At 36.4% G+C, this 19,425-nt stretch overlaps 1 protein-coding gene across 1 annotated transcript; it reads left to right on the top strand.

Moving 5' to 3' along the window:
• Positions 1 to 12,143: 12,143 nt before the first annotated feature.
• On the top strand, positions 12,144 to 16,497 carry PKP-ALPHA (Pyruvate kinase family protein). Its single transcript, XM_078579303.1, has 6 exons — positions 12,144 to 12,692; positions 13,033 to 13,123; positions 13,206 to 13,399; positions 13,945 to 14,066; positions 14,656 to 15,134; positions 15,997 to 16,497. Exons 1-6 carry the CDS (start codon positions 12,195 to 12,197, stop codon positions 16,296 to 16,298), a joined length of 1,686 nt encoding a protein of 561 aa, XP_078435429.1. The 5' UTR covers positions 12,144 to 12,194; the 3' UTR covers positions 16,299 to 16,497.
• The last annotated feature ends 2,928 nt before the right edge of the window (positions 16,498 to 19,425 follow it).

Below are 19,425 nucleotides of genomic sequence, written 5' to 3'. Positions count from 1 at the left end.
TCTCCCCCTCTATTTCTCTTTCTCTCTATCTCCCGTTCTCCCCTCTCCTCTGTTTCTCTCTGTCTCTCTCTCCCCATTCTCTCTTTTAGTCTCCCTCTCGCCTTTCTCTCTCTATGTCTCTCTCTCACCTTCTCTCTCTTAGCCTTCCTCTCTCCCCTGTCTCTCTCCTCGTCTCTCTCTTAGTATCCCTCTCTCCTCTAGGCATCGGGGATCGGATCAGATCGGATCGTTCGAATCTTGATCAACAGATTCCAACGAACAAAAGCCGATTCGAACGATTTGTTCGAATCTTTCGATCAAACAGACCCTTTGTTCGTGTTCGATCGAAAGTTTCAAACGAACAATTTGATTCGTTCATGTTCAATTGCCATTTGTTCGATCTTGTTCGAACAAGTTTGAACAATTTCGAACAAATGGCCAACGGTGCCAGCGACCGCCAGCGACTCTCTCTGGCGGCCGTTGGCACCGCTGGCGGCCGCTGGCGATCGCTGGCTGGTGCTAGGCGGCCGCTGGCCGGTGCTGGCGGCCGCTGGATGGTGCTGGGCAGCCGCTGGATGGTGCTGGGCAGCCACTGGTCAGGCTGGGCGGCCGCTGGCCGGCGCTGGGCACAGCTGCGCGGCGCTGGCCACCGCTGGGCGCCGTTGGCGCGGCCGGATTCGAACATTCGATTCGATCTGATTCCAACAACGTGTTCGAAGCGGATCTTATTCTAACATTCAATCCGAACAGCCACCTTGTTCGAACAATCCGATCCGAACAGATGCTCAGTTCGGGTTCAGATCGGATTTGAACGGGGCAGATCGGTGTTCGGATTCGATCGTTCGAATGCCCAATCCGATCGAACATTCGAACGACCTGTCCGGATCCCCGAAGCCTACTCTCCTCTTCCCTCTCTTTGTATCCCTCTCTCCCCTTTCCTCTCCTAGTCTCTCTCTCCCTTCTCTCTCTTAGTATCCCTCTCTCCCCTTCTCTTTCTTAGTATCCCTCTCTCCCCTTCTCTCTCCTAGTCTCTCTCTCCCTTCTCTCTCTTAGTATCCCTCTCTCCCCTTCTCTCTCTTAGTATCCCTCTCTCCCCTTCTCTCTCCTAGTCTCTCTCTCCCTTCTCTCTATTAGTATCCCTCTCTCCCCTTCTCTCTCTTAGTATCCCTCTCTCCCCTTCTCTCTCCTAGTCTCTCTCTCCCTTATCTCTCTAAGTATCCCTCTCTCCTCTTCTCTCTCTTAGTATCCCTCTCTCCCCTTTTCTCTCCTAGTCTCTCTCTCCCATCTCTCACTTAGTATCCCTCTCTCCTCTTCTCTCTCTTAGTATCCCTCTCTCCCTTTCTCTCCTAGTCTCTCTCTCCCATCTCTCTCTTAGTATCCCTCTCTCTTCTCTCTCTTAGTATCCCTCTCTCCCCTTTCTCTCCTAGTCTCACTCTAACAAGCCCCATACTGCTCACTCGTAAAAGATAAATATCTAAAATTTATCCCATGCATTTGATTGAATTTGAAGATATACAAGTCTAGAGCTGAAGTGGAACATTTTCCAGATGTCATTAAATATTTTGTGGGAATCACGTGGCTTGTTGAGTATTCTATCAGGTGGGATTGCTGAGATTTTGTCGCTTCAATTGACATGATTGGAGATTGATTGCATAACTGAATATCAAATAGAACACATATTTGAGCGTAGAAAAAACAAAATTCAAATTCATGATTTCTTGGTTCCTTCAGTGATCATCTTCAAACCATTTAGATGTTCAGCCTCTACACTTGTCCGTGTGATCTTTCCAGTATGAGATCTCCTCTTCTTTTACTTGAACCGTGTTGCAAGAAATCTAGTCTCACCATGAGTAGCACCAATGAGCAGGAAAACAAGAAGAGGGGCAGTCAAAATCACTCACATGGGTATCAAATGAGGGTGCCCCTCTATTTAGATTGCATGGGAAAATTTTAAAAAGTCCCCATCTCTCGGAGCATTTATTAAAAGTCCTCGACTTTGAGTCTACACACTAATGTCTAAAAATCTTGTGTGTGGCCCTCTAGGATCATGTATTAGTTTAGTTTAAAACTTAACTTCTCTAAAAATATTTATTGGGCTGGCATTATTAATTAACTAACATGCGGATTACTTAATCAAGTATCAATTTAACTCAAAAAATTGGTTAAGTCAGATGCCTATGGGGGGCCAAACTACACCTCATGCCCTAGAATATATAAATGAGTATGTTTAACTGTTGATGTAACTTTTAACATCATTCATTAACGTATATATATATAATTTTTCATCCACGTGAGACTCCCTAATGACTAAGGGTATAGTTAATCTTGATCAGTCATTCTAGTTATTACTAAATCGTCAAATAACACATTCTTAGATATTTCCACTTGCGCGGCCAGGAATTTAATATCATCGTCTTCCTTGAGTCAATATCCTCTAATACCAAGATTATATGATCCCATATTGACTACACAATCACCTTAGTGGACTTGTTATTACATCTAAACTATAAAAGTTTAGAATTTCATGATTAGAAACTCGTAGGCCATAGTCAAAACACAACCGTTCATTTACAAGGTGGTCTCAATTGAAAAGGACCACCTACACAACCGTGACATGAATCAATATGGTTGCCCTTATAAATTCAGATGGATCAATTTGATGAACTTGTTACCACAGACAAAACCCATAATATGTCATTATTGTCTCCAAACCAATGACTACGGTATCAGTCATAATCGTCAGATGACAGGGCCTAGACAGTGCTATTGTATGCGGTTATTTTATTGTCCTTGGTTATCATTCACATAGTAATATTAAGAACACATATTGAAACACTAGTGACCAACATTTTATGATCTAGACATAATTTATTCATCACATGTATTCATGAACTTCAATTATAAGCAACACACATGCATTATATTAGTGGAACTTTGAGCCAATCATAGAATATGTGATTGAGATACATTACACACATATTTGCAACATAGATCTCATTTAGATCTCTGAAATTTTTAGTGGCCAACTAATGCCTTGTAATATTTTTTTCAAGAATACTAGTGATACCCCCATTGATTTCATTTGATTAATTATTAATTAAATTGGACTAAATTATTTTTATTTTCTTCTACTACTATCACAAAAATTTGCACTCAATATTTAATCAATCTCAATAAAAAATATTTCTATCTAATAAGTATCCAAATGTCAAAATTTACCTGATAGATCACTTTCTTTTATCTTCATCCAAACTCTGTAAATGTCAATATTAGGGATGTGATAACACACGAATTACTGAGTTAATATAATAGTATGCAATTTCCGTCATTTTCTAAATTACATTAATTATTCATGTGTCATCAATCTTAAAATAATTAAACATATATTGATGTGATATAGTGATTTTGTGGATTTATTCGTTATTTACAAGTTTGTTCGACCTCAATTTATTAAATAAATCAATGTTTGATTTAAAATATATTGGAATAAATTTTTTTGACAATATATTCATGGAGATATTTATTTTCAAAGTAAAGAATATTTATTTATTACATTTTTATGATAGGATTTATTTTTTCAAGATTATTGATTTTTTCTTGTCTTATTTTCTTGCCTTGCCGTGTGTCGCCATTCGTGATGTAATAATGACTAATGATAGGTTGATGCATGGTACATTTTTATCTGCAGTGTCATGGACCAATAGAAAAAAAATTAATTAAAAGTGCAATATATTGTGTGGAGACTGAGAAAAGAACTAACTATATTTGTTGCATTTTTTGAAGTGGAAAAGTGAATAAAAATGGGGCCCATATGCAGTGACACAAGATTAGCAGAGAATGAAGAAGACACGTGATATGGCACATGAATCTTCATGGCCAAGTCATTCCTTAAATTATTTACTAAGACACAGTAGCATGTTCATGAATGAACTAAAAAATGGTAAGGATCTACGATAAATATCATTGCCTTACATTGGTTCTTTTCATTGTCAACATTAGATTAGATCCATCTCGCTATCTCATCTTACCATCACATGACATATTTACACCATTCAATCATGTCTCATGCCTTTTATATCATCATGTCTTCATTACGTTACCTCCATTTCCCTTACACAAATTGTTCTTTTCATCATGTATCTACAATCTATCTACTATCTTATCTTGATATTGACATTCCCTTCTCTTTCTCATTAATTATTATAATGTCTTCATTATCACTATATGTTGTAATACTTTTAATCTTATTATTAATTATTACCTTCTCCCCTTAAATTTTGCTTGTCTCTTCACCTCGTATTTTTATACATATCTCCCTCATCTCATTAATCATTAAAAAAAAACTAGTATATCCTTAATTGTCATTGCATGTGGTTATGATATGTACTCGTCACTTGCTATATTTATTTAACTGAGCACATATTTATGCTTTTATTGGTTAAATTCAAAAGCACCAACAATAAATTAAAAACGAGCAAGGTTAATCAGATTGGCTATTTAGTGATGAGAAAGGTTCATCTCCACATGGAACAAATATTAGGATTAAATATATTTTTAGATGGTAATGGGGGCTAAATATTTATTTTATAAATTATAAGTGAAAAAATAAGAGAAGGATGGTAAGGATAAATATATGTGTGTTAATACATATAATTGAGCAAGATTGGATGATGATGACGAGTAAGTGGATGGATAAAATGTATATGGATATAAATGGGTGGAATAGACGAATGGATGTGAATACATATAATTGAGCACGATTGGATGATGATGATGAGTAAATGGATGGATAAAATGTATATGGATATGAATGGGTGGAAATAGATGAATGTATGTGAATGGATAGATGATGTTCAGAATAAGACTATGAAGCAATCACAAATAGACTCACAACGGATACTTATATTCCCCCATGATCAAGCCACTTTATGAAAGTAAGCGAGACCCTACACTTTTCTTTCACTCGGCCTACTAAGGTTGGATCAATTCCAAGATGGTTTCTACATAAATAGAGTGATTTATTTAAAGATCCAATCATGCAAATGAGATATATGAAGCTTGATGCAAAATATATGTGGCCGGCAAGCCAATCACACATTCCACATCTCGTTCCATGTTCATTAATAGAACATATTCATTATAGTGCACGTATGATGCGTATAATGAAGTACATGAATACATGACCGGACTTAGTGAATTATGATGAGATCGTAATACGGAGATCACTGGTTTTTTTAAGCATGTGTTCTAAACATTCCTATTCAAAGGATACGCGAAAAGGACATCGAAGTATCCGGATAGAATAGCACTATCTAGCCTCACTCATATGATAAGTATGGCCGGCCTACTAAGGTGTGGAGACACTAAGGATAGATAGTGGGTGCCCTTTAGTGGAAAAAGTTCACTGAATTGATCCGTACGAATCCCTGAATGGTATTATACCGAACTGTCAATCATGTTGATTCACGTCATGGTTGTGTAAGTGGTCCTTAGACGTGAGACAACAAAAGACGTCTTGTGGACGGACGGTTGTACTTTGGCGATGGCCAACGAGTCTCTAATCATGGGATTTTAAATGGTCTTAGTTCGGGTACATCAAGAAGTTCACGAAGACAATTGAGTGGTCAAGATGGGATCGTCCACCCTTAGTATAAGAGGTGACAACTCAAGGAAGATGATGCGATGAAGTCCTTGGCCAAGGCAGCGAAATATCGGAGAAGAACTCTTCGATGATTTCTGAATGCATCAGTACTAACTCGGATGATCGATTAGGGTTTGATAGTTGACCATATCCTAAGTCATCCAAGGAGCGTCAAGTGGATGAGGGATTATACATGGTAACTGATGATGAACAGGTTCCAGGAGTGAGTCGATACATACTCATTTGTATCTTCTAGGACACGAGGTGTAGCTTGGCACCCCACGTGTCGGAGTCTCGACCTATCGATTGGGTTAAATCGATCCAACATTAACTAATCTATATGATGATATAGTTAAGTAATTTGGAAGGCCAATAAAGGTTATTGGGCCGCTGGAGTCATTAACTAGACTGATACATGGGCATAGCGGGTCACACGCAAATGGTCTTTTTGGACGTCGGAAGATATACTTAAGTTTTGGGGGTTTTATGAAAAATACCACTTCGTATAAATAGGGGAAGGCCCTGAAAAAAATTCACCCAGGCCAGAATTATTCAGGGGGCCTTCCCCTTCTTCTCCACTATCCCCACACCCCTCTCCATGCCCGATGCGATCAGAACGGCGTAATGACATCGACGGAGAAATAACGGAGCTCGTCAACGAGAAGGAGGAGATCCGACGTGTTGAGGACCGCGTGGATACGTCTAGAGGCTGCACACATGAGAAGCTCGACTTGGCGCTCTCCGGGATCCAAGAAATCACGTATGCGATCTGTGGAAAGGTACTTCGTTTAATGTTTTTGTTGATGTCGTTCGATTCGTTCAAGTCTTCCGCTGTAAATCATTTTGATTTGTTCATCCAGATCTAGACCTATAGAACCCAACAACACTATGCTCAAAATTTTAGTCCCAAACTCAACATTATCATCAAATATTGTGATTTGAAGATGAATCATTATCGACCATCTATTTTCTCTCTCCTCATTGATTCATGTGGTGGATCTCCAGCGTGGCATGAAAATTTTCGAAACCCAGAAAAAGTCTTAAAACCATTAACTAGTTCCATAAAAAATATAATTTGATCGCTAAAAATCTAAGAAATGGATGTTTTGACGTTAAAAATATTATATCTTCTGATATTTTTCTCAAAATTAATTTCCTTGAGGTTAAACTAATTTAAATTATTTCTGAATTGGATTATTTGTAAATCACTATGAGAATAGAAGATGTGGATTAAAATGGAAGATCGAGTTTATTTTTTTATGCATAAGAATACCACACATCCATTCTAATTATTTTCTCTCATCTCTGAAACAGTACTTTCAAATAAATTCTGTAGTCAGAGACGAAAATAATAATTTGTGAGGAATGATACGTTGCATGGTTGCTTTTCAATATTTTACAATATTCAGATAATGATTGCTGGGCGTGGAGGATTTGAAGGAGAAAAAACAATAGTGAAGAAGGATAATAAACAATGCTCAAAGAGAGAGAAAGATAAATTGTAATTCATCATAAAAGATTCATATATTTGGTCCCCCACGCCAAAACCCAAAGTTTGCACACAGGCTTGGCACAAAATAGTTGACAATCAATAGGTGCTTATTCACACTGAAGGTCGATCATGATCATTCCAATGATCTTTCCTTTTATTTTTAATATTAAAAGAAGAATTTTAACTCTCTTTTTAACTATATATATTTATGAATGGATAATCTGATACTATATAAGTGCAAAAAATATCATGTCCTCAATTTTCTATGAATTATAACTAAAAAAATTCCTCCCAAAAACTTTGTATATAGTATCTCAATTATGATCCAAAAAATTATTATATAGTATGCACATGTTTCTCTTAACATAATTTCAATACATCAGTTGTTTTCTTAATCATTATTCTCAATAATTTGTTGAAAAAATCTTACAAATAGCCATCTGGACTGCCATTTGATTAATCAAATAGGTTTTTATTGAACCGAAAAAGAGATTATTATAAATGAAATATTGACCCTTGTGCCCCTAAAATGTCATGCCAAAAAATCAAAGTTTTTTTGTCTAAAACACACGTGATAATAAAAAAAAGATAAATTTATTAATATTAAAGGTTTTATCTAAAGCACATGTGACATAAATATATCTACCAAAAAATATTTCAAACAGCTCATATAAAGTTAGCTATATAAAGACTGTTGAAATTAGTTCCAATTTATAGTTATTAAAACTTAAATCATCAAACTTGGAGTTCCATCTTTTTATTGTGTACTGTGATTTTGTCTTATAATTGAGAAACTCTTTTACAAAATAATTTTTTTAAAAAACTAATTCAATATTTGCAAAATAGTAATATGATCTTGAAGAGCATCAAAGTCTTTTGACTATAAAAACTAGGTTTTTCCACTTTCTAGTATATATAAAAGCCTTTCATCTGAAATCCAATAGATTGTAATCTGAGAAAATATGGATTATATAGTACCAAGTATATTTTAATGCACAATTTTCTATTGCCAAGTTTTTTCTTTTAAGAGAGACTAATGAATGTTTTCACTCTAGATGGTGTAGCAGATTATAAATTGAAGATTCATCACTCTGGCTAAGTTCCATAGCATATTAGGTCTAGGAATTATTGCATAACTATAACCTATGGATTTTGTTCCATGTTTTTCAAGAACCTGGAATAACTAACTTAAATATTTCTAAGGAACATTAAGGTCTGATTTAAATCAAAATGGTGAAGCAGATTGTACCTTGAAGATTTGGAATTCCAGCTAAAATCAAGGTTCTATAAATCTAATAATTATATATTAATATAACATATGGATGTTATTTCCTATTTGGATGAAGTATAAAACAAATAATGAATTAAAATTATATTTTAATAAAATTGATCCATTGGCCTCTTAATAATCAATAAATGTCTAAGGTTGGTTACATTATCATAACGTTTTCCCAAAGCTAGCTTGAAAGTGCGGAGGAAGATGACACGAAGACATCAGAGCACTAATTAGGAAGAGTGGTTGACATTCACTTTGTTCATGGGACTAGGAAATTGAATCCCATAATAGCACCTTTAATTTTCACAGAACAAAATTTGTATTCATGAAAAATCTGACGAGCAATTTTTCGTCATCCTGGGGAGAAAAGTCTCGTCCAGGAATTCTGAAAAGAGCCTATAATTTGATACAATTTATAAAACCTCATACATCTTAATCAATCAAATGCCATCACCCAAAAGTGAAACTTAGTGTTGGGTGATAGCACACTCATGAAAGTTCCATGTTTATTTATGAACCATAAATAGGCTTAAATATTTTGTTTGAGGCTTCTGTTTCATACAAAAATATTTATAATTTCCTCACGAGCCTAGTGCAAGTAAGGGTTGAATCCGCGAGGAGAAAATATTGAATCAGAAAATTTTATTTTTAATTTCTGTTTTTGGATTTTTATATTTATTTTAATAATTAAATTTAATTTAAATAAAAAACTAGGGAAAATAATTCAAAATAATTGTAGGAAGGTCAGAAAATCTTAATTTTATTTGACCTAATTTATTCATATTTCAAAGAATAATTTTGAGAATTCTAAAATGAGCATATTTTGAGAATTCAAAGAATATTTCAAATGAGCAAATCACTCCTCAAGTTGTGATTAGGAACACAATCTAAGGGTGCCTTTTTTATAATGACGGGGCTTCTATTTGTAGATCTAAGATGGTGGATAAATGGGAGGGAATTGTGGAACTACCCTCAAAATTTCAGCCCTAAAGTCCTTTTAGATCATTAGATATCATTGTTTCAATTTGGATCAATCTGAGCCATCCAATTCTCTCTCTCCTCTGAATTGTATGACAGATAACCAACGTGGCATGAACTTCTAGGGGTAGAAAAGTCAACTAGTTCATTAAAAATATTTAAATAAAAAATTCAATATTATATTTTTACTTACAAAGTTATTTTTTAAAATTTAATTTCAGAACATTCCATTAAAAATACCAGAAATCTAGAAAAATTAGAATATCATCTTAAAAATATAATAAACCCTTTAAAATATTTAAATAAATATAAATAAATATTTTCAAACTTGTAAAATAATTTTATTCATGAAATTAATTTCAGAAAACAATGTTAAAATATCCTAAATTAAGTAAAATAGGCAACTCATTAAAAAGTGCAATTAATCTTTTTAAGCATTAATAACATGCATTTACGATCATTTCAATGAAAATACTCACAAAAAAACAATGAATTTATTATTAAAAACAGGACGGTATTTATGATTAACATTTATTTACACAAATTAGTTATTCTGTTTTAAGAGTGATGTTCTTATTTTTCTACACTTTTGGTGTATTTATGGAATTTTAAGGATCACATTTACAAACAAAACATTTATCCAGTCAGATTATGTATTTTTTGAATTTTCAGATATTAAATTTTGTAAATAAAATGTTTTATTAGTGATAATATATATATATATATATTAGAACTTTTTGACATTACATTTGAGGATTATTGTTTTTGAAAAGTTAGTATATATATTTAAGATGTTTATGAATTAAAATATATTTTATGGAATTATTTATGCGTTTACGAATTCTTCCAGGTCTCCAAAAATTGTGTGACACCTTGGAAATCCAACATGTGAATCAATGAGTAGAGAGAAAGCCCGACCTCTGAGAATGATTCCACTTCAAATCATAATATCTAGTGATCTAAGAATTGTGGGCTGAAAATTTAAAGGTAGCTTTATCTCTATCTCTCTCATCTATACATCCATAGCCCAATATCGACAAATAGACCCACTATATATGTAAAAACATATTGGAATTACTCCTACTTTAGTAGACCAAGTGAAAGAAAGTGATTTCAAGATCCATCAGGTTTTCTTGGTGCCCATTGTTTGATTGAAGTTGGAAGACGAAAGAGAAGTGGAGGGATTCTCCCCTTGTGACAATTTACCTTGAATTCTGGCAGAATATAAGGATCTAAAGTGGTTCTCCTTACACTTACAGCATCTGTCATCTATTTATGCCACCGATTCATGTCAATCCATCCACTCCTATCCACATGCATCTGCCCATCCACTTATACCCGTCTCATCGGTATACATAATAGATCGTTATTTAATTTACCCATCATTATCATTCACCATGCCCGCTTATTCAGCTATTATAAAATACTATACATTTCTCCTTTGCATAAGAAGAAAAATCTACAACCATTTTCAAGGAACTAATAATTATTGATTGCATCATTAGCTATTGAATTCATCATTCATAATCACACTACCACAATATAAATCACATATTTTCTATAAAACTATTAATTTAGGTCTACATGCGCATTTGTTCTAGAGTAGAATATCTGAAGATTCTATTCATCCATAAAACTCTTAATCTATCTATAAATTACCATTTTCTAAAGTAGAACTGCTGAAGATTCTGTTCATCCATAAAACTATTAATCTATCTATAAATTCACATTTTTTCTAGAGTAGAACTCCTCAAAATTCTATTCATCCACAAAACTCTTAATCTATCTATAAATTACCATTTTCTCTAGAGCAGAACTGCTGAAGATTCTGTTCATCCATAAAACTATTAATCTATATATAAATTCACATTTGTTCTAGGGTAGAACTCCTCAACAATATATTCATCCACAAAACTATTAATCTATCTATAAATTCACATTTGTTCTAGAGTAAAACTACTGAACATTCTATTCATCCATAAAACCATTAATTCATATATAAATGCACATTTATTCTAGACTAGAACAACTGACCATTCTCTTCATCCATAAAACCATTAATCTATATATAAATTCACATTTATTCTAGACTAGAAAAACTGAGCATTCTATGCATCCATAAAACTATTAATCTATCTATAAATTCACATTTGTTCTACACTAGAACAACTTAACATTCTCTTCATTCATAAAACCATTAATTCTTAAAGAAATGCACATTTGTTCTAGACCTGAACAACTGAGCCTTCCATTTATCCATAAAACCATTAGTTCCTCTATAAATGCACATTTGTTCTAGATAAGAAAAACTGAGCATTATATTCATCCATAAAACCATTAATCTATCTATAAATGCACATTTGTTCTAGACTAGTACAACTGAGCATTCTATTCATCCATTAAGCCATTAATTCATTTATAAATGCGCATTTGTTCCAGACAAGAAAAACTGAGCATTCTATTCATCCATAAAACTATAAATTCACATTTGTTCTACACTAGAACAACTGAGCATTTTTTTAACTTAGTAAAGAAACAAAATAAAATAAAAAAGTAAAACTATTAATTCATTTACAAATGCATATTTTTCTTGACTAGAGCAACCGAACATTCTCTTCACCCACAAAATTATTAATTTATGTAGATTCCCCTTCCCAGAGTATAAAACCAAGAGGAGCGGAGGGGCAAAAGCGTCATTTCCCTCTTCCCCTTCTTGGACATTCCGCCTTCCCCTTCCCCCCTATAAATATAAAAATCTCTCTCTCTCTCTCTCCCTTCACTCATCTTCCCCACCGAAGAGAAGAGCAGAGCAGAGAAGAGAAGAGAAGATGGCGCAGTCGCTCAGCTCCTTCGCTCCTCCCTCTCTCGCCGGGCGCTCCGACCGCCGTCGAAGCTTGGTCTCCCTCTCGCTAAACCTCAGGCTCCACCGTCGGATCTCTGCCACGTTATCGCACTCCCAAGATCTCGATTCCACCGCTGTCATCTCCGCCGTTGATGGATTCCTGAGCAGCGGCTCCATCGACGTGGACTCCGTCACCGAGGCGGAGTTGAAGGAGAACGGCTACCGGAGCACTCGAAGGACGAAGCTGGTGTGCACCATCGGCCCCGCCACCTGCGAAAAGGAGCAGCTTGAGGCGCTCGCTGAAGGCGGGATGAACGTTGCCCGCGTGAACATGTGCCATGGTACCCATGAGTGGCACAGAGAGGTGATTCGACGGGTTCGGCAGTTAAATGAGGAGAAGGGGTACGCCATTGCTGTGATGATGGACACTGAAGGGAGTGAGATCCACATGGGTGATCTTCCCACTGCTTCTGCTAAAGCTGAGGTGAAGTATGTTGAATTTTGAATTAAAAATTTTGGGGGTTCTTTTTCTTTTTTGGGTTCTAGTCTTGAGTTTCTTCGCGGCATGTATATTGGGAATATCTTTGTGTGCGTTTATCTCAATTTTTTGTGTAATCTGTCTGATTCTTTTAAGCGAACTTCACCATTTCTGTGTTTCTTAATTTCAATTTTTGTTTCAATGTTTTTTTTCCAAAATTTCCTCCAATAGGAACAATCACACTGAAAAATCAAATAAACTTTTACCTTTTGTGTATTAACTTTTACCTTTTTGTGTGCATGTCTTGTACACCAATAATAAAATGCTCTGGCATGATCGTTTGTAGGATGGTGAAGTCTGGACTTTCAGTGTTCGGCATTTCAACTCAACCTTACCTGACCGCACAATCAGTGTAAACTATGAAGGATTTGCTGAAGGTGTGTCTCATGTCATGTTTTAATTTAATGTGGAGAGTTGCAAAGTTAGGATTTTTTTCCAATTAACTTTTTTTTGGCGCAGACGTGAAAGTGGGAGATGAACTGCTGGTAGACGGAGGAATGGTGAGGTTCGAGGTCATTGAAAAGATTGGGCCCGATGTGAAGTGCCGCTGTACTGACCCAGGTTTGCTATTGCCTCGAGCAAACTTAACGTTCTGGAGGGATGGCAGTTTAGTGCGAGAAAAGAATGCTATGCTTCCCACAATTTCTTCTAAGGTGATTCCCTCTCAACTAACACCCGATTTCAAGTCTCCTACTATGTATATATTTTAAAATTAGACTTATGTTAAAGAGCTTTCTCCTGAAGGATGAGTATGTGTTTGGTCTAGAGAATAGGGAGGGACTTAGGGACAGTAGTCCTGGTTAGTGCCTATGCCTTCTTTAGGAGGATCTTCCACACAATTTAATGCTGATTTCTTGTCTTTTCTCCTTTGAGTAGAGCCACGTGTATTAAAAGGGATCTAACCCCATGATAATAGACTGAAATACCCTTGTCCAGTGGTTGGGGATCCTAGCAGTTTGTTATGCAAACCGTTTGTCCTACATTTCTTTATTCTGCATCCTTCTTTCCTGATGCTTTATTGAATATTCCATCTACCTCCATTGCTCTTTCAATTTCTTCTCACATACCTCTAATTTCTGCGAATTACTTTATGTGATGCTGGATGGTTAATTGATCATTTAATCAACTTACTTTTGAAACCTACCAGTTGTTCTTATAGCTCGTTTTCCTTGTTTTGTTGACATCCTGCATTGTTTAGGACTGGCTCGACATAGACTTTGGTATTGCTGAGGGGGTAGACTTTATTGCTGTGTCATTTGTCAAAACTGCTGAAGTGATTAATCATCTCAAAAGCTATATTGCTGCCAGGTGTCGTGAAAGGTAAATTCTTTTATTTGTTCTATGCTCTCCGTTAATTGTTATTTTCATTGATATGTACCCTCAAGGTCTAAGTTTTGCATTTATGTACGATTAATGGATGTTCAGTGTCTCATCTGCGATATTGTTTTCTGTATAAAGTGCACCACTAGTGAAGAGCTACTTTTCTTATATTTTTCCGCCACTAAATGAGTGTTAGAATTTCCTCGATTTTCCTTGATAATTTTCAGTGGTAGGCATTTACATTTAACACCCTCAAAATATGATGACTTGGGAGTTTTCTATTACAAGATCATGGATGATATTAAAATTAAGAGATTATTGTATATTGTATTTTCTATATCAAGCACATAAAAACTACGCACGATCAGACTAATTCTGTCTATTTCTCAGTATCTTTCATTCTCCATCATAAAAACTACGCGTAGAGTTTGAAGGTTTTGTTGAGAGAACTGATCTGATAGTTAGGAGTTTTTTTTCAAAATATATTTTTTTGGAAGAATTTGGTTTTGGTCTACGAACTGTCCCAGTTGAAGGCTTCTCCAGTTTTGCTCTGGCTGTTTATTTATAACCAACTCTTTTTATATTCCAGTGAGATTGCTGTCATTGCTAAGATCGAAAGCATTGATTCCTTGAAGAACCTTGAAGAGATCATCCGTGCGTCAGATGGGGCGATGGTGGCCAGAGGTGACCTGGGGGCCCAAATCCCCTTAGAACAAGTGCCCTCAGCCCAACAAAAAATTGTTAGAGTCTGCAGGCAACTGAACAAGCCCGTGATAGTGGCTTCTCAGTTTCTTGAATCCATGATTGAATACCCCACGCCGACGAGGGCCGAAGTTGCTGACATATCTGAGGCTGTTAGGCAGAGATCTGATGCCCTGATGCTCTCTGGCGAGTCGGCAATGGGTCAGTATCCTGAAAAGGCGTTGACCGTTCTGAGAACTGTCAGCTTGAGGATCGAGAAGTGGTGGAGGGAAGAGAAGAGGTATGAGGCTGTGGAGCTCCCTGGTATTGCTTCATCCTTCTCAGATAGTATCTCGGAGGAGATTTGCAATTCTGCTGCCAAAATGGGTAAGAAAACCATTCCGATTTTCTTTTTGAAATTTATGTTTTGTTGTCGTTTAGTTTGTGTAAAAAAAGTTGACTTGAACCCAATGATTGAGAGCTTTTTAATCTATCCGTAAATGGTATGAACAACATGCAGGCACATGAAGTAACTTAATCTGGGTCTAGGGCTAGGTTTTAGGATTCTGAGATTATCAACTTTTAGGTCCGGTAATATCAATCTGGGTTGGATGAGGAAGGCAAGACTCACCCTTTCTGTTTTTTAAATGAGGAATGTGAATCAAGAACCCAGTTCTAATTGTTGAACGATGGAATACGTGAATCATGACATTGCATGATGTTTTCATCAAATCTAGTCAATTTTAGGTATAAATATTTAGGGTTTGGGGGTCAATCCAAGATGTTCGTTTGGATGACATGTGCACCTATTCTTTCCATTGCTTGACATTTCTGCTTTCACAATGAGTGCATAGATCAAACATTCCGGGGCTATCATTTTCTGGATCATAAAAATATTTACATCATGACATTGCATGATGTTTTCATGAAATCTAGTCAGTTGCAAGTATAAATATTTCGGGGTTTAATCGAAAATGCTCGTTCGGATGACATGTGCGCCTATTTTTCCTATTGCTTGACATTTAAGCTTTCATAATGAGCGCATGGGTCAAATATTCCGGGGGCTATCATTTTCTGGATCAAAAATCTTGAAATGGGTATATAATAATTCATAATTTATGCATTTGAATGAAGAACCCATTGTGATGGGTCAACATGGTGATATGAGAATTATTGATGCTGCCGGTCTTTAGGGTTTAGTGTATAGGGTTTTTATGATGACATGTTTGCCTGTTTCTTAACGTGGCAGCAAACAACCTTGGGGTGGATGCTCTCTTTGTGTTCACAAAGACGGGCCACATGGCGTCTCTTCTATCTAGAGGCCGACCAGATTGCCCAATCTTTGCGTTCACGACGACGACGTCGGTTAGGCGGCGGCTGAATCTTCAGTGGGGGCTCATCCCCTTTAGGCTGAGCTTCTCCGAGGACATGGAGAACAATCTCAACCGGACTTTCTCTCTGCTCAAGGCCAGAGGGATGATCAAGACCGGTGACCTCGTCATTGCCGTCTCGGACATGTTGCAGTCTATCCAGGTCATTACTGTCCCCTGAGGACCATCTGCTAATCACACTAGTTTCATCTATAAGTTACACTGCTGTTAGGTATGTTTATTTCTCTCACTATGTGTCTCCTTGTATCTCTGCGTTTGGTATATCTTTGGGTGGGCTTTGTAGCTATTACTGTTGGGGTAGTTATGTGGGTGTTAGAGATTTTGTTCTTTCATGAAGTCAAGATTGGGTATTGGCCTTTTGTGAAACATTAAAGCATGAGAGATATGGATGGATGTGTAGGTATATATGGATAGGTCGTTGAGAGAGAGGGAGGAGAGAGAAAGATGGAGATAGGGAGAGAAGAGAGAGATGGAGATGGGAAAGATGGAGAGAGAGAGAGAATGGAGAAAGAGAGAGGGGAGATAGAAAGATGGAGATAGAGAGAGAGGAGAGATAGAAAGATGGAGAGAGATTTGGAGATGGAGGGAGGAGAGAGAGAGAGGAGAGATAGAAAGATGGAGATAGAGAGAGAGGAGAGATAGAAAGATGGAGACAGAGAGAGAGGAGAGATAGAAAGATGGAGACAGAGAGAGAGGAGAGATAGAAAGATGGAGACAGAGAGAGAGGAGAGATAGAAAGATGGAGACAGAGAGAGAGGAGAGATAGAAAGATGGAGACAGAGAGAGAGGAGAGATAGAAAGATGGAGACAGAGAGAGAGGAGAGATAGAAAGATGGAGATAGAGAGAGAAAGCTCCGTCTAGAGAAACATTAATAATAGTTGAGAGAGGGAGGATAGAGAAAGATGGTGATAGAGAGAAAGCTCCGTCTAGAGAAACATTAATAATAGTTGAGAGAGGGAGGATAGAGAAAGATGGAGATAGAGAGAGAAAGCTCCGTCTAGAGAAACATTAATGAGAGTTGCGAGAGAGGGAGGAGAGAAAAAGTCGGAGATAGAGGGAGAAAGCTCCATCTAATGAAACATTGATAATAGTTGAGAGGGAGGAGAGAAAAAGTTGGAGATAGAGAGAGAAAGCTCCATCTAATGAAACATTAATAAGAGTTGAGAGAGAGGGAGGAGAGAGAACGATGGAGAAAGATGAAGGAGAGAAATAGAGGGAGAGAAATGAGAGATAAAGATGGAGATAAAGGGATGGAAAAGAGAGAGGGGAGAGAGATCTCCATCTAAAGAAACATTAATAGGAGTTCAGGGAGAAGGATAAGAAAGCTCCATCTAAAAAAAGTACTAATAGGAGTTGAGAGAGGAGGACAAATTAATAGAGATTTGGATTATGCCAATAAAAGATAGCTCCAATTGAAGAAAATCTTCCACGTGGAAGGAGATGTTTGTAAGAGTGATGAACCATAAATTAGGGATAGAAATGTCATTTAAGGCTTCTGGTTTAACAACAAAATTTATAATTTTCCTTGTGAGCATACGTTGAGTAAGGGCCGAACCCACGGGAGCAAGTATTGAATAAGTGGTTTTTTTGCTTTGTTTTTTATTTTTATATTTATTTTAGTAATTTAACCGAAAAAGCAAACTAGTGGAATGAAATTCAAAAATAATTCTAAAATGATTTGAAAATAACTATCCTAATTGGCCTAAATTATTTAATATTAATAGAATAATTTTGAGAATTTTATTATAATTTACAGTAAAAGTAATAATTAACTCTAATCCATGGAAAAATAATTTGTGTTAGCATAATTTTCATGAAATACATAGAGTCACAATGTGACATTGTCATTATCAAATATATACCTGATATAAAAAAAAGATAATAAAACTTAATTTTTTTAGTAATAATGTTAGAATGAAGAAGGAAGTTTTAATTCATCCACGAAGATGAAAAAAATTCACTGTCCACAACATTGTCTAGTTTCTTGACAGATTTTCCAGCTCATCAACTTCAAGAGACCAGACAAATATCGAGGATACACCTTCTAATGTCAAGCACTCAAAATTGATGATTGCATTGATGGAACGCAAGAAAATGAGGAAAGGTGCAATATTAAAATCCACTAGAATCGAAGTGGACGAGTACCTTGAGGAAAATTGTACTGCTTCTCATTAGTCCCCCTCTAATGGTGGCATACATTTGAGTCGGCAAAATATCCATGCGTTGTAGTCCTTGCAAAGAAATTCTTTTCCATTTGTTTCTCATTGGAGCATTTTGTTTACAAGGCAAGGGATTATGTCATTAAAAAAAGAGGACGCCTTTCTGCGAACACTATATTCACCATTATGAATATGAAATGTCGGGCTTTGAAGAATAATGTGGAGTGCAAAAGGGAGGACAGGGAAGTGGAGTACATTGGAGTGGAGGAAATCAAAGACTGGAAAATGTGAGATAATCTTTTCTGGTACTAATTTTCTGAGGCTCTTTTCTATTTTCTTGACTATTGTTTATGTTTTTATATCATGATTAATTTTATTGCTTTTCTCAAGTTTACAAGACACTACTTGGCGCCCCATGCGATATTTAGTTAGATGAAGTGAGACAATCAAGTGGAAATGTAAACTTAGGAGAAAAGGAGACTATCTTCATTGCTACCCCTATAAATGAGAACATCATATTTTCTAAGATTGAGTTAAAAAAAATTATCAGATATTATTTTATTGTAACAGAAATTCATGTCAAGATGTTATTTGATTCTTCACATTGAGGCACATAGTTTACCTTGATAATCCCATTTTTAGCGAATATCAACAGGACCGGATCGAGACTAAGACTGGAACTAAACTTAAGGTCTAGGTTTTGGTTTTTGCTAAAGCTTGGTTGGGACCTGAACGTGATCTACCCCACCTACAAAGGGCTTTGTGGGTAGGGAACGGCTGCCGCCATCAGTCACGTCACACGTCACGGTGATGGCAACGTGATGGATGACGTGACGGTGACGATGACGAAATTAGGGGGCCGTGACGGTGACGGTAACAGATGACGAACTGGGCATGACGGTGATGCAACGGTGACGGGGGCCCTCGGACGAGTGACATGACAGGACGGCCATCACAGATGATGGCCGTGACAGATTTTTAAAATGACCAAAAAAGTTTAAAAATCATTAGATTTAACTCGATTTATTGGCATTTTGCAGAAAAGTTCATGCATTAATTCACACACAAAAGGACGCCGCCCAAAGATAATTGGAGATATGCCCCTCCAATTTTCTCTCCTTCCCATA

Source organism: Wolffia australiana, chromosome 8 (assembly GCF_029677425.1).
Source record: "Wolffia australiana isolate 7733 chromosome 8, ASM2967742v1".
Lineage (NCBI taxonomy): Eukaryota > Viridiplantae > Streptophyta > Magnoliopsida > Alismatales > Araceae > Wolffia > Wolffia australiana.
Note: the sequence above shows the minus strand (reverse complement) of the source record. Positions and strands in the feature narration are given on the sequence as shown.

Bases quoted from the DNA above. Each gene is read 5' to 3' on its own strand.
- PKP-ALPHA (XM_078579303.1), top strand. From the start codon at position 12,195: ATGGCGCAGTCGCTCAGCTCCTTCGCTCCTCCCTCTCTCGCCGGGCGC. The intron at 12,693-13,032 runs GTGAAGTATGTT...GATCGTTTGTAG, and splicing joins CTGCTTCTGCTAAAGCTGAG to GATGGTGAAGTCTGGACTTT. The intron at 15,135-15,996 runs GTAAGAAAACCA...TTAACGTGGCAG, and splicing joins CAATTCTGCTGCCAAAATGG to CAAACAACCTTGGGGTGGAT.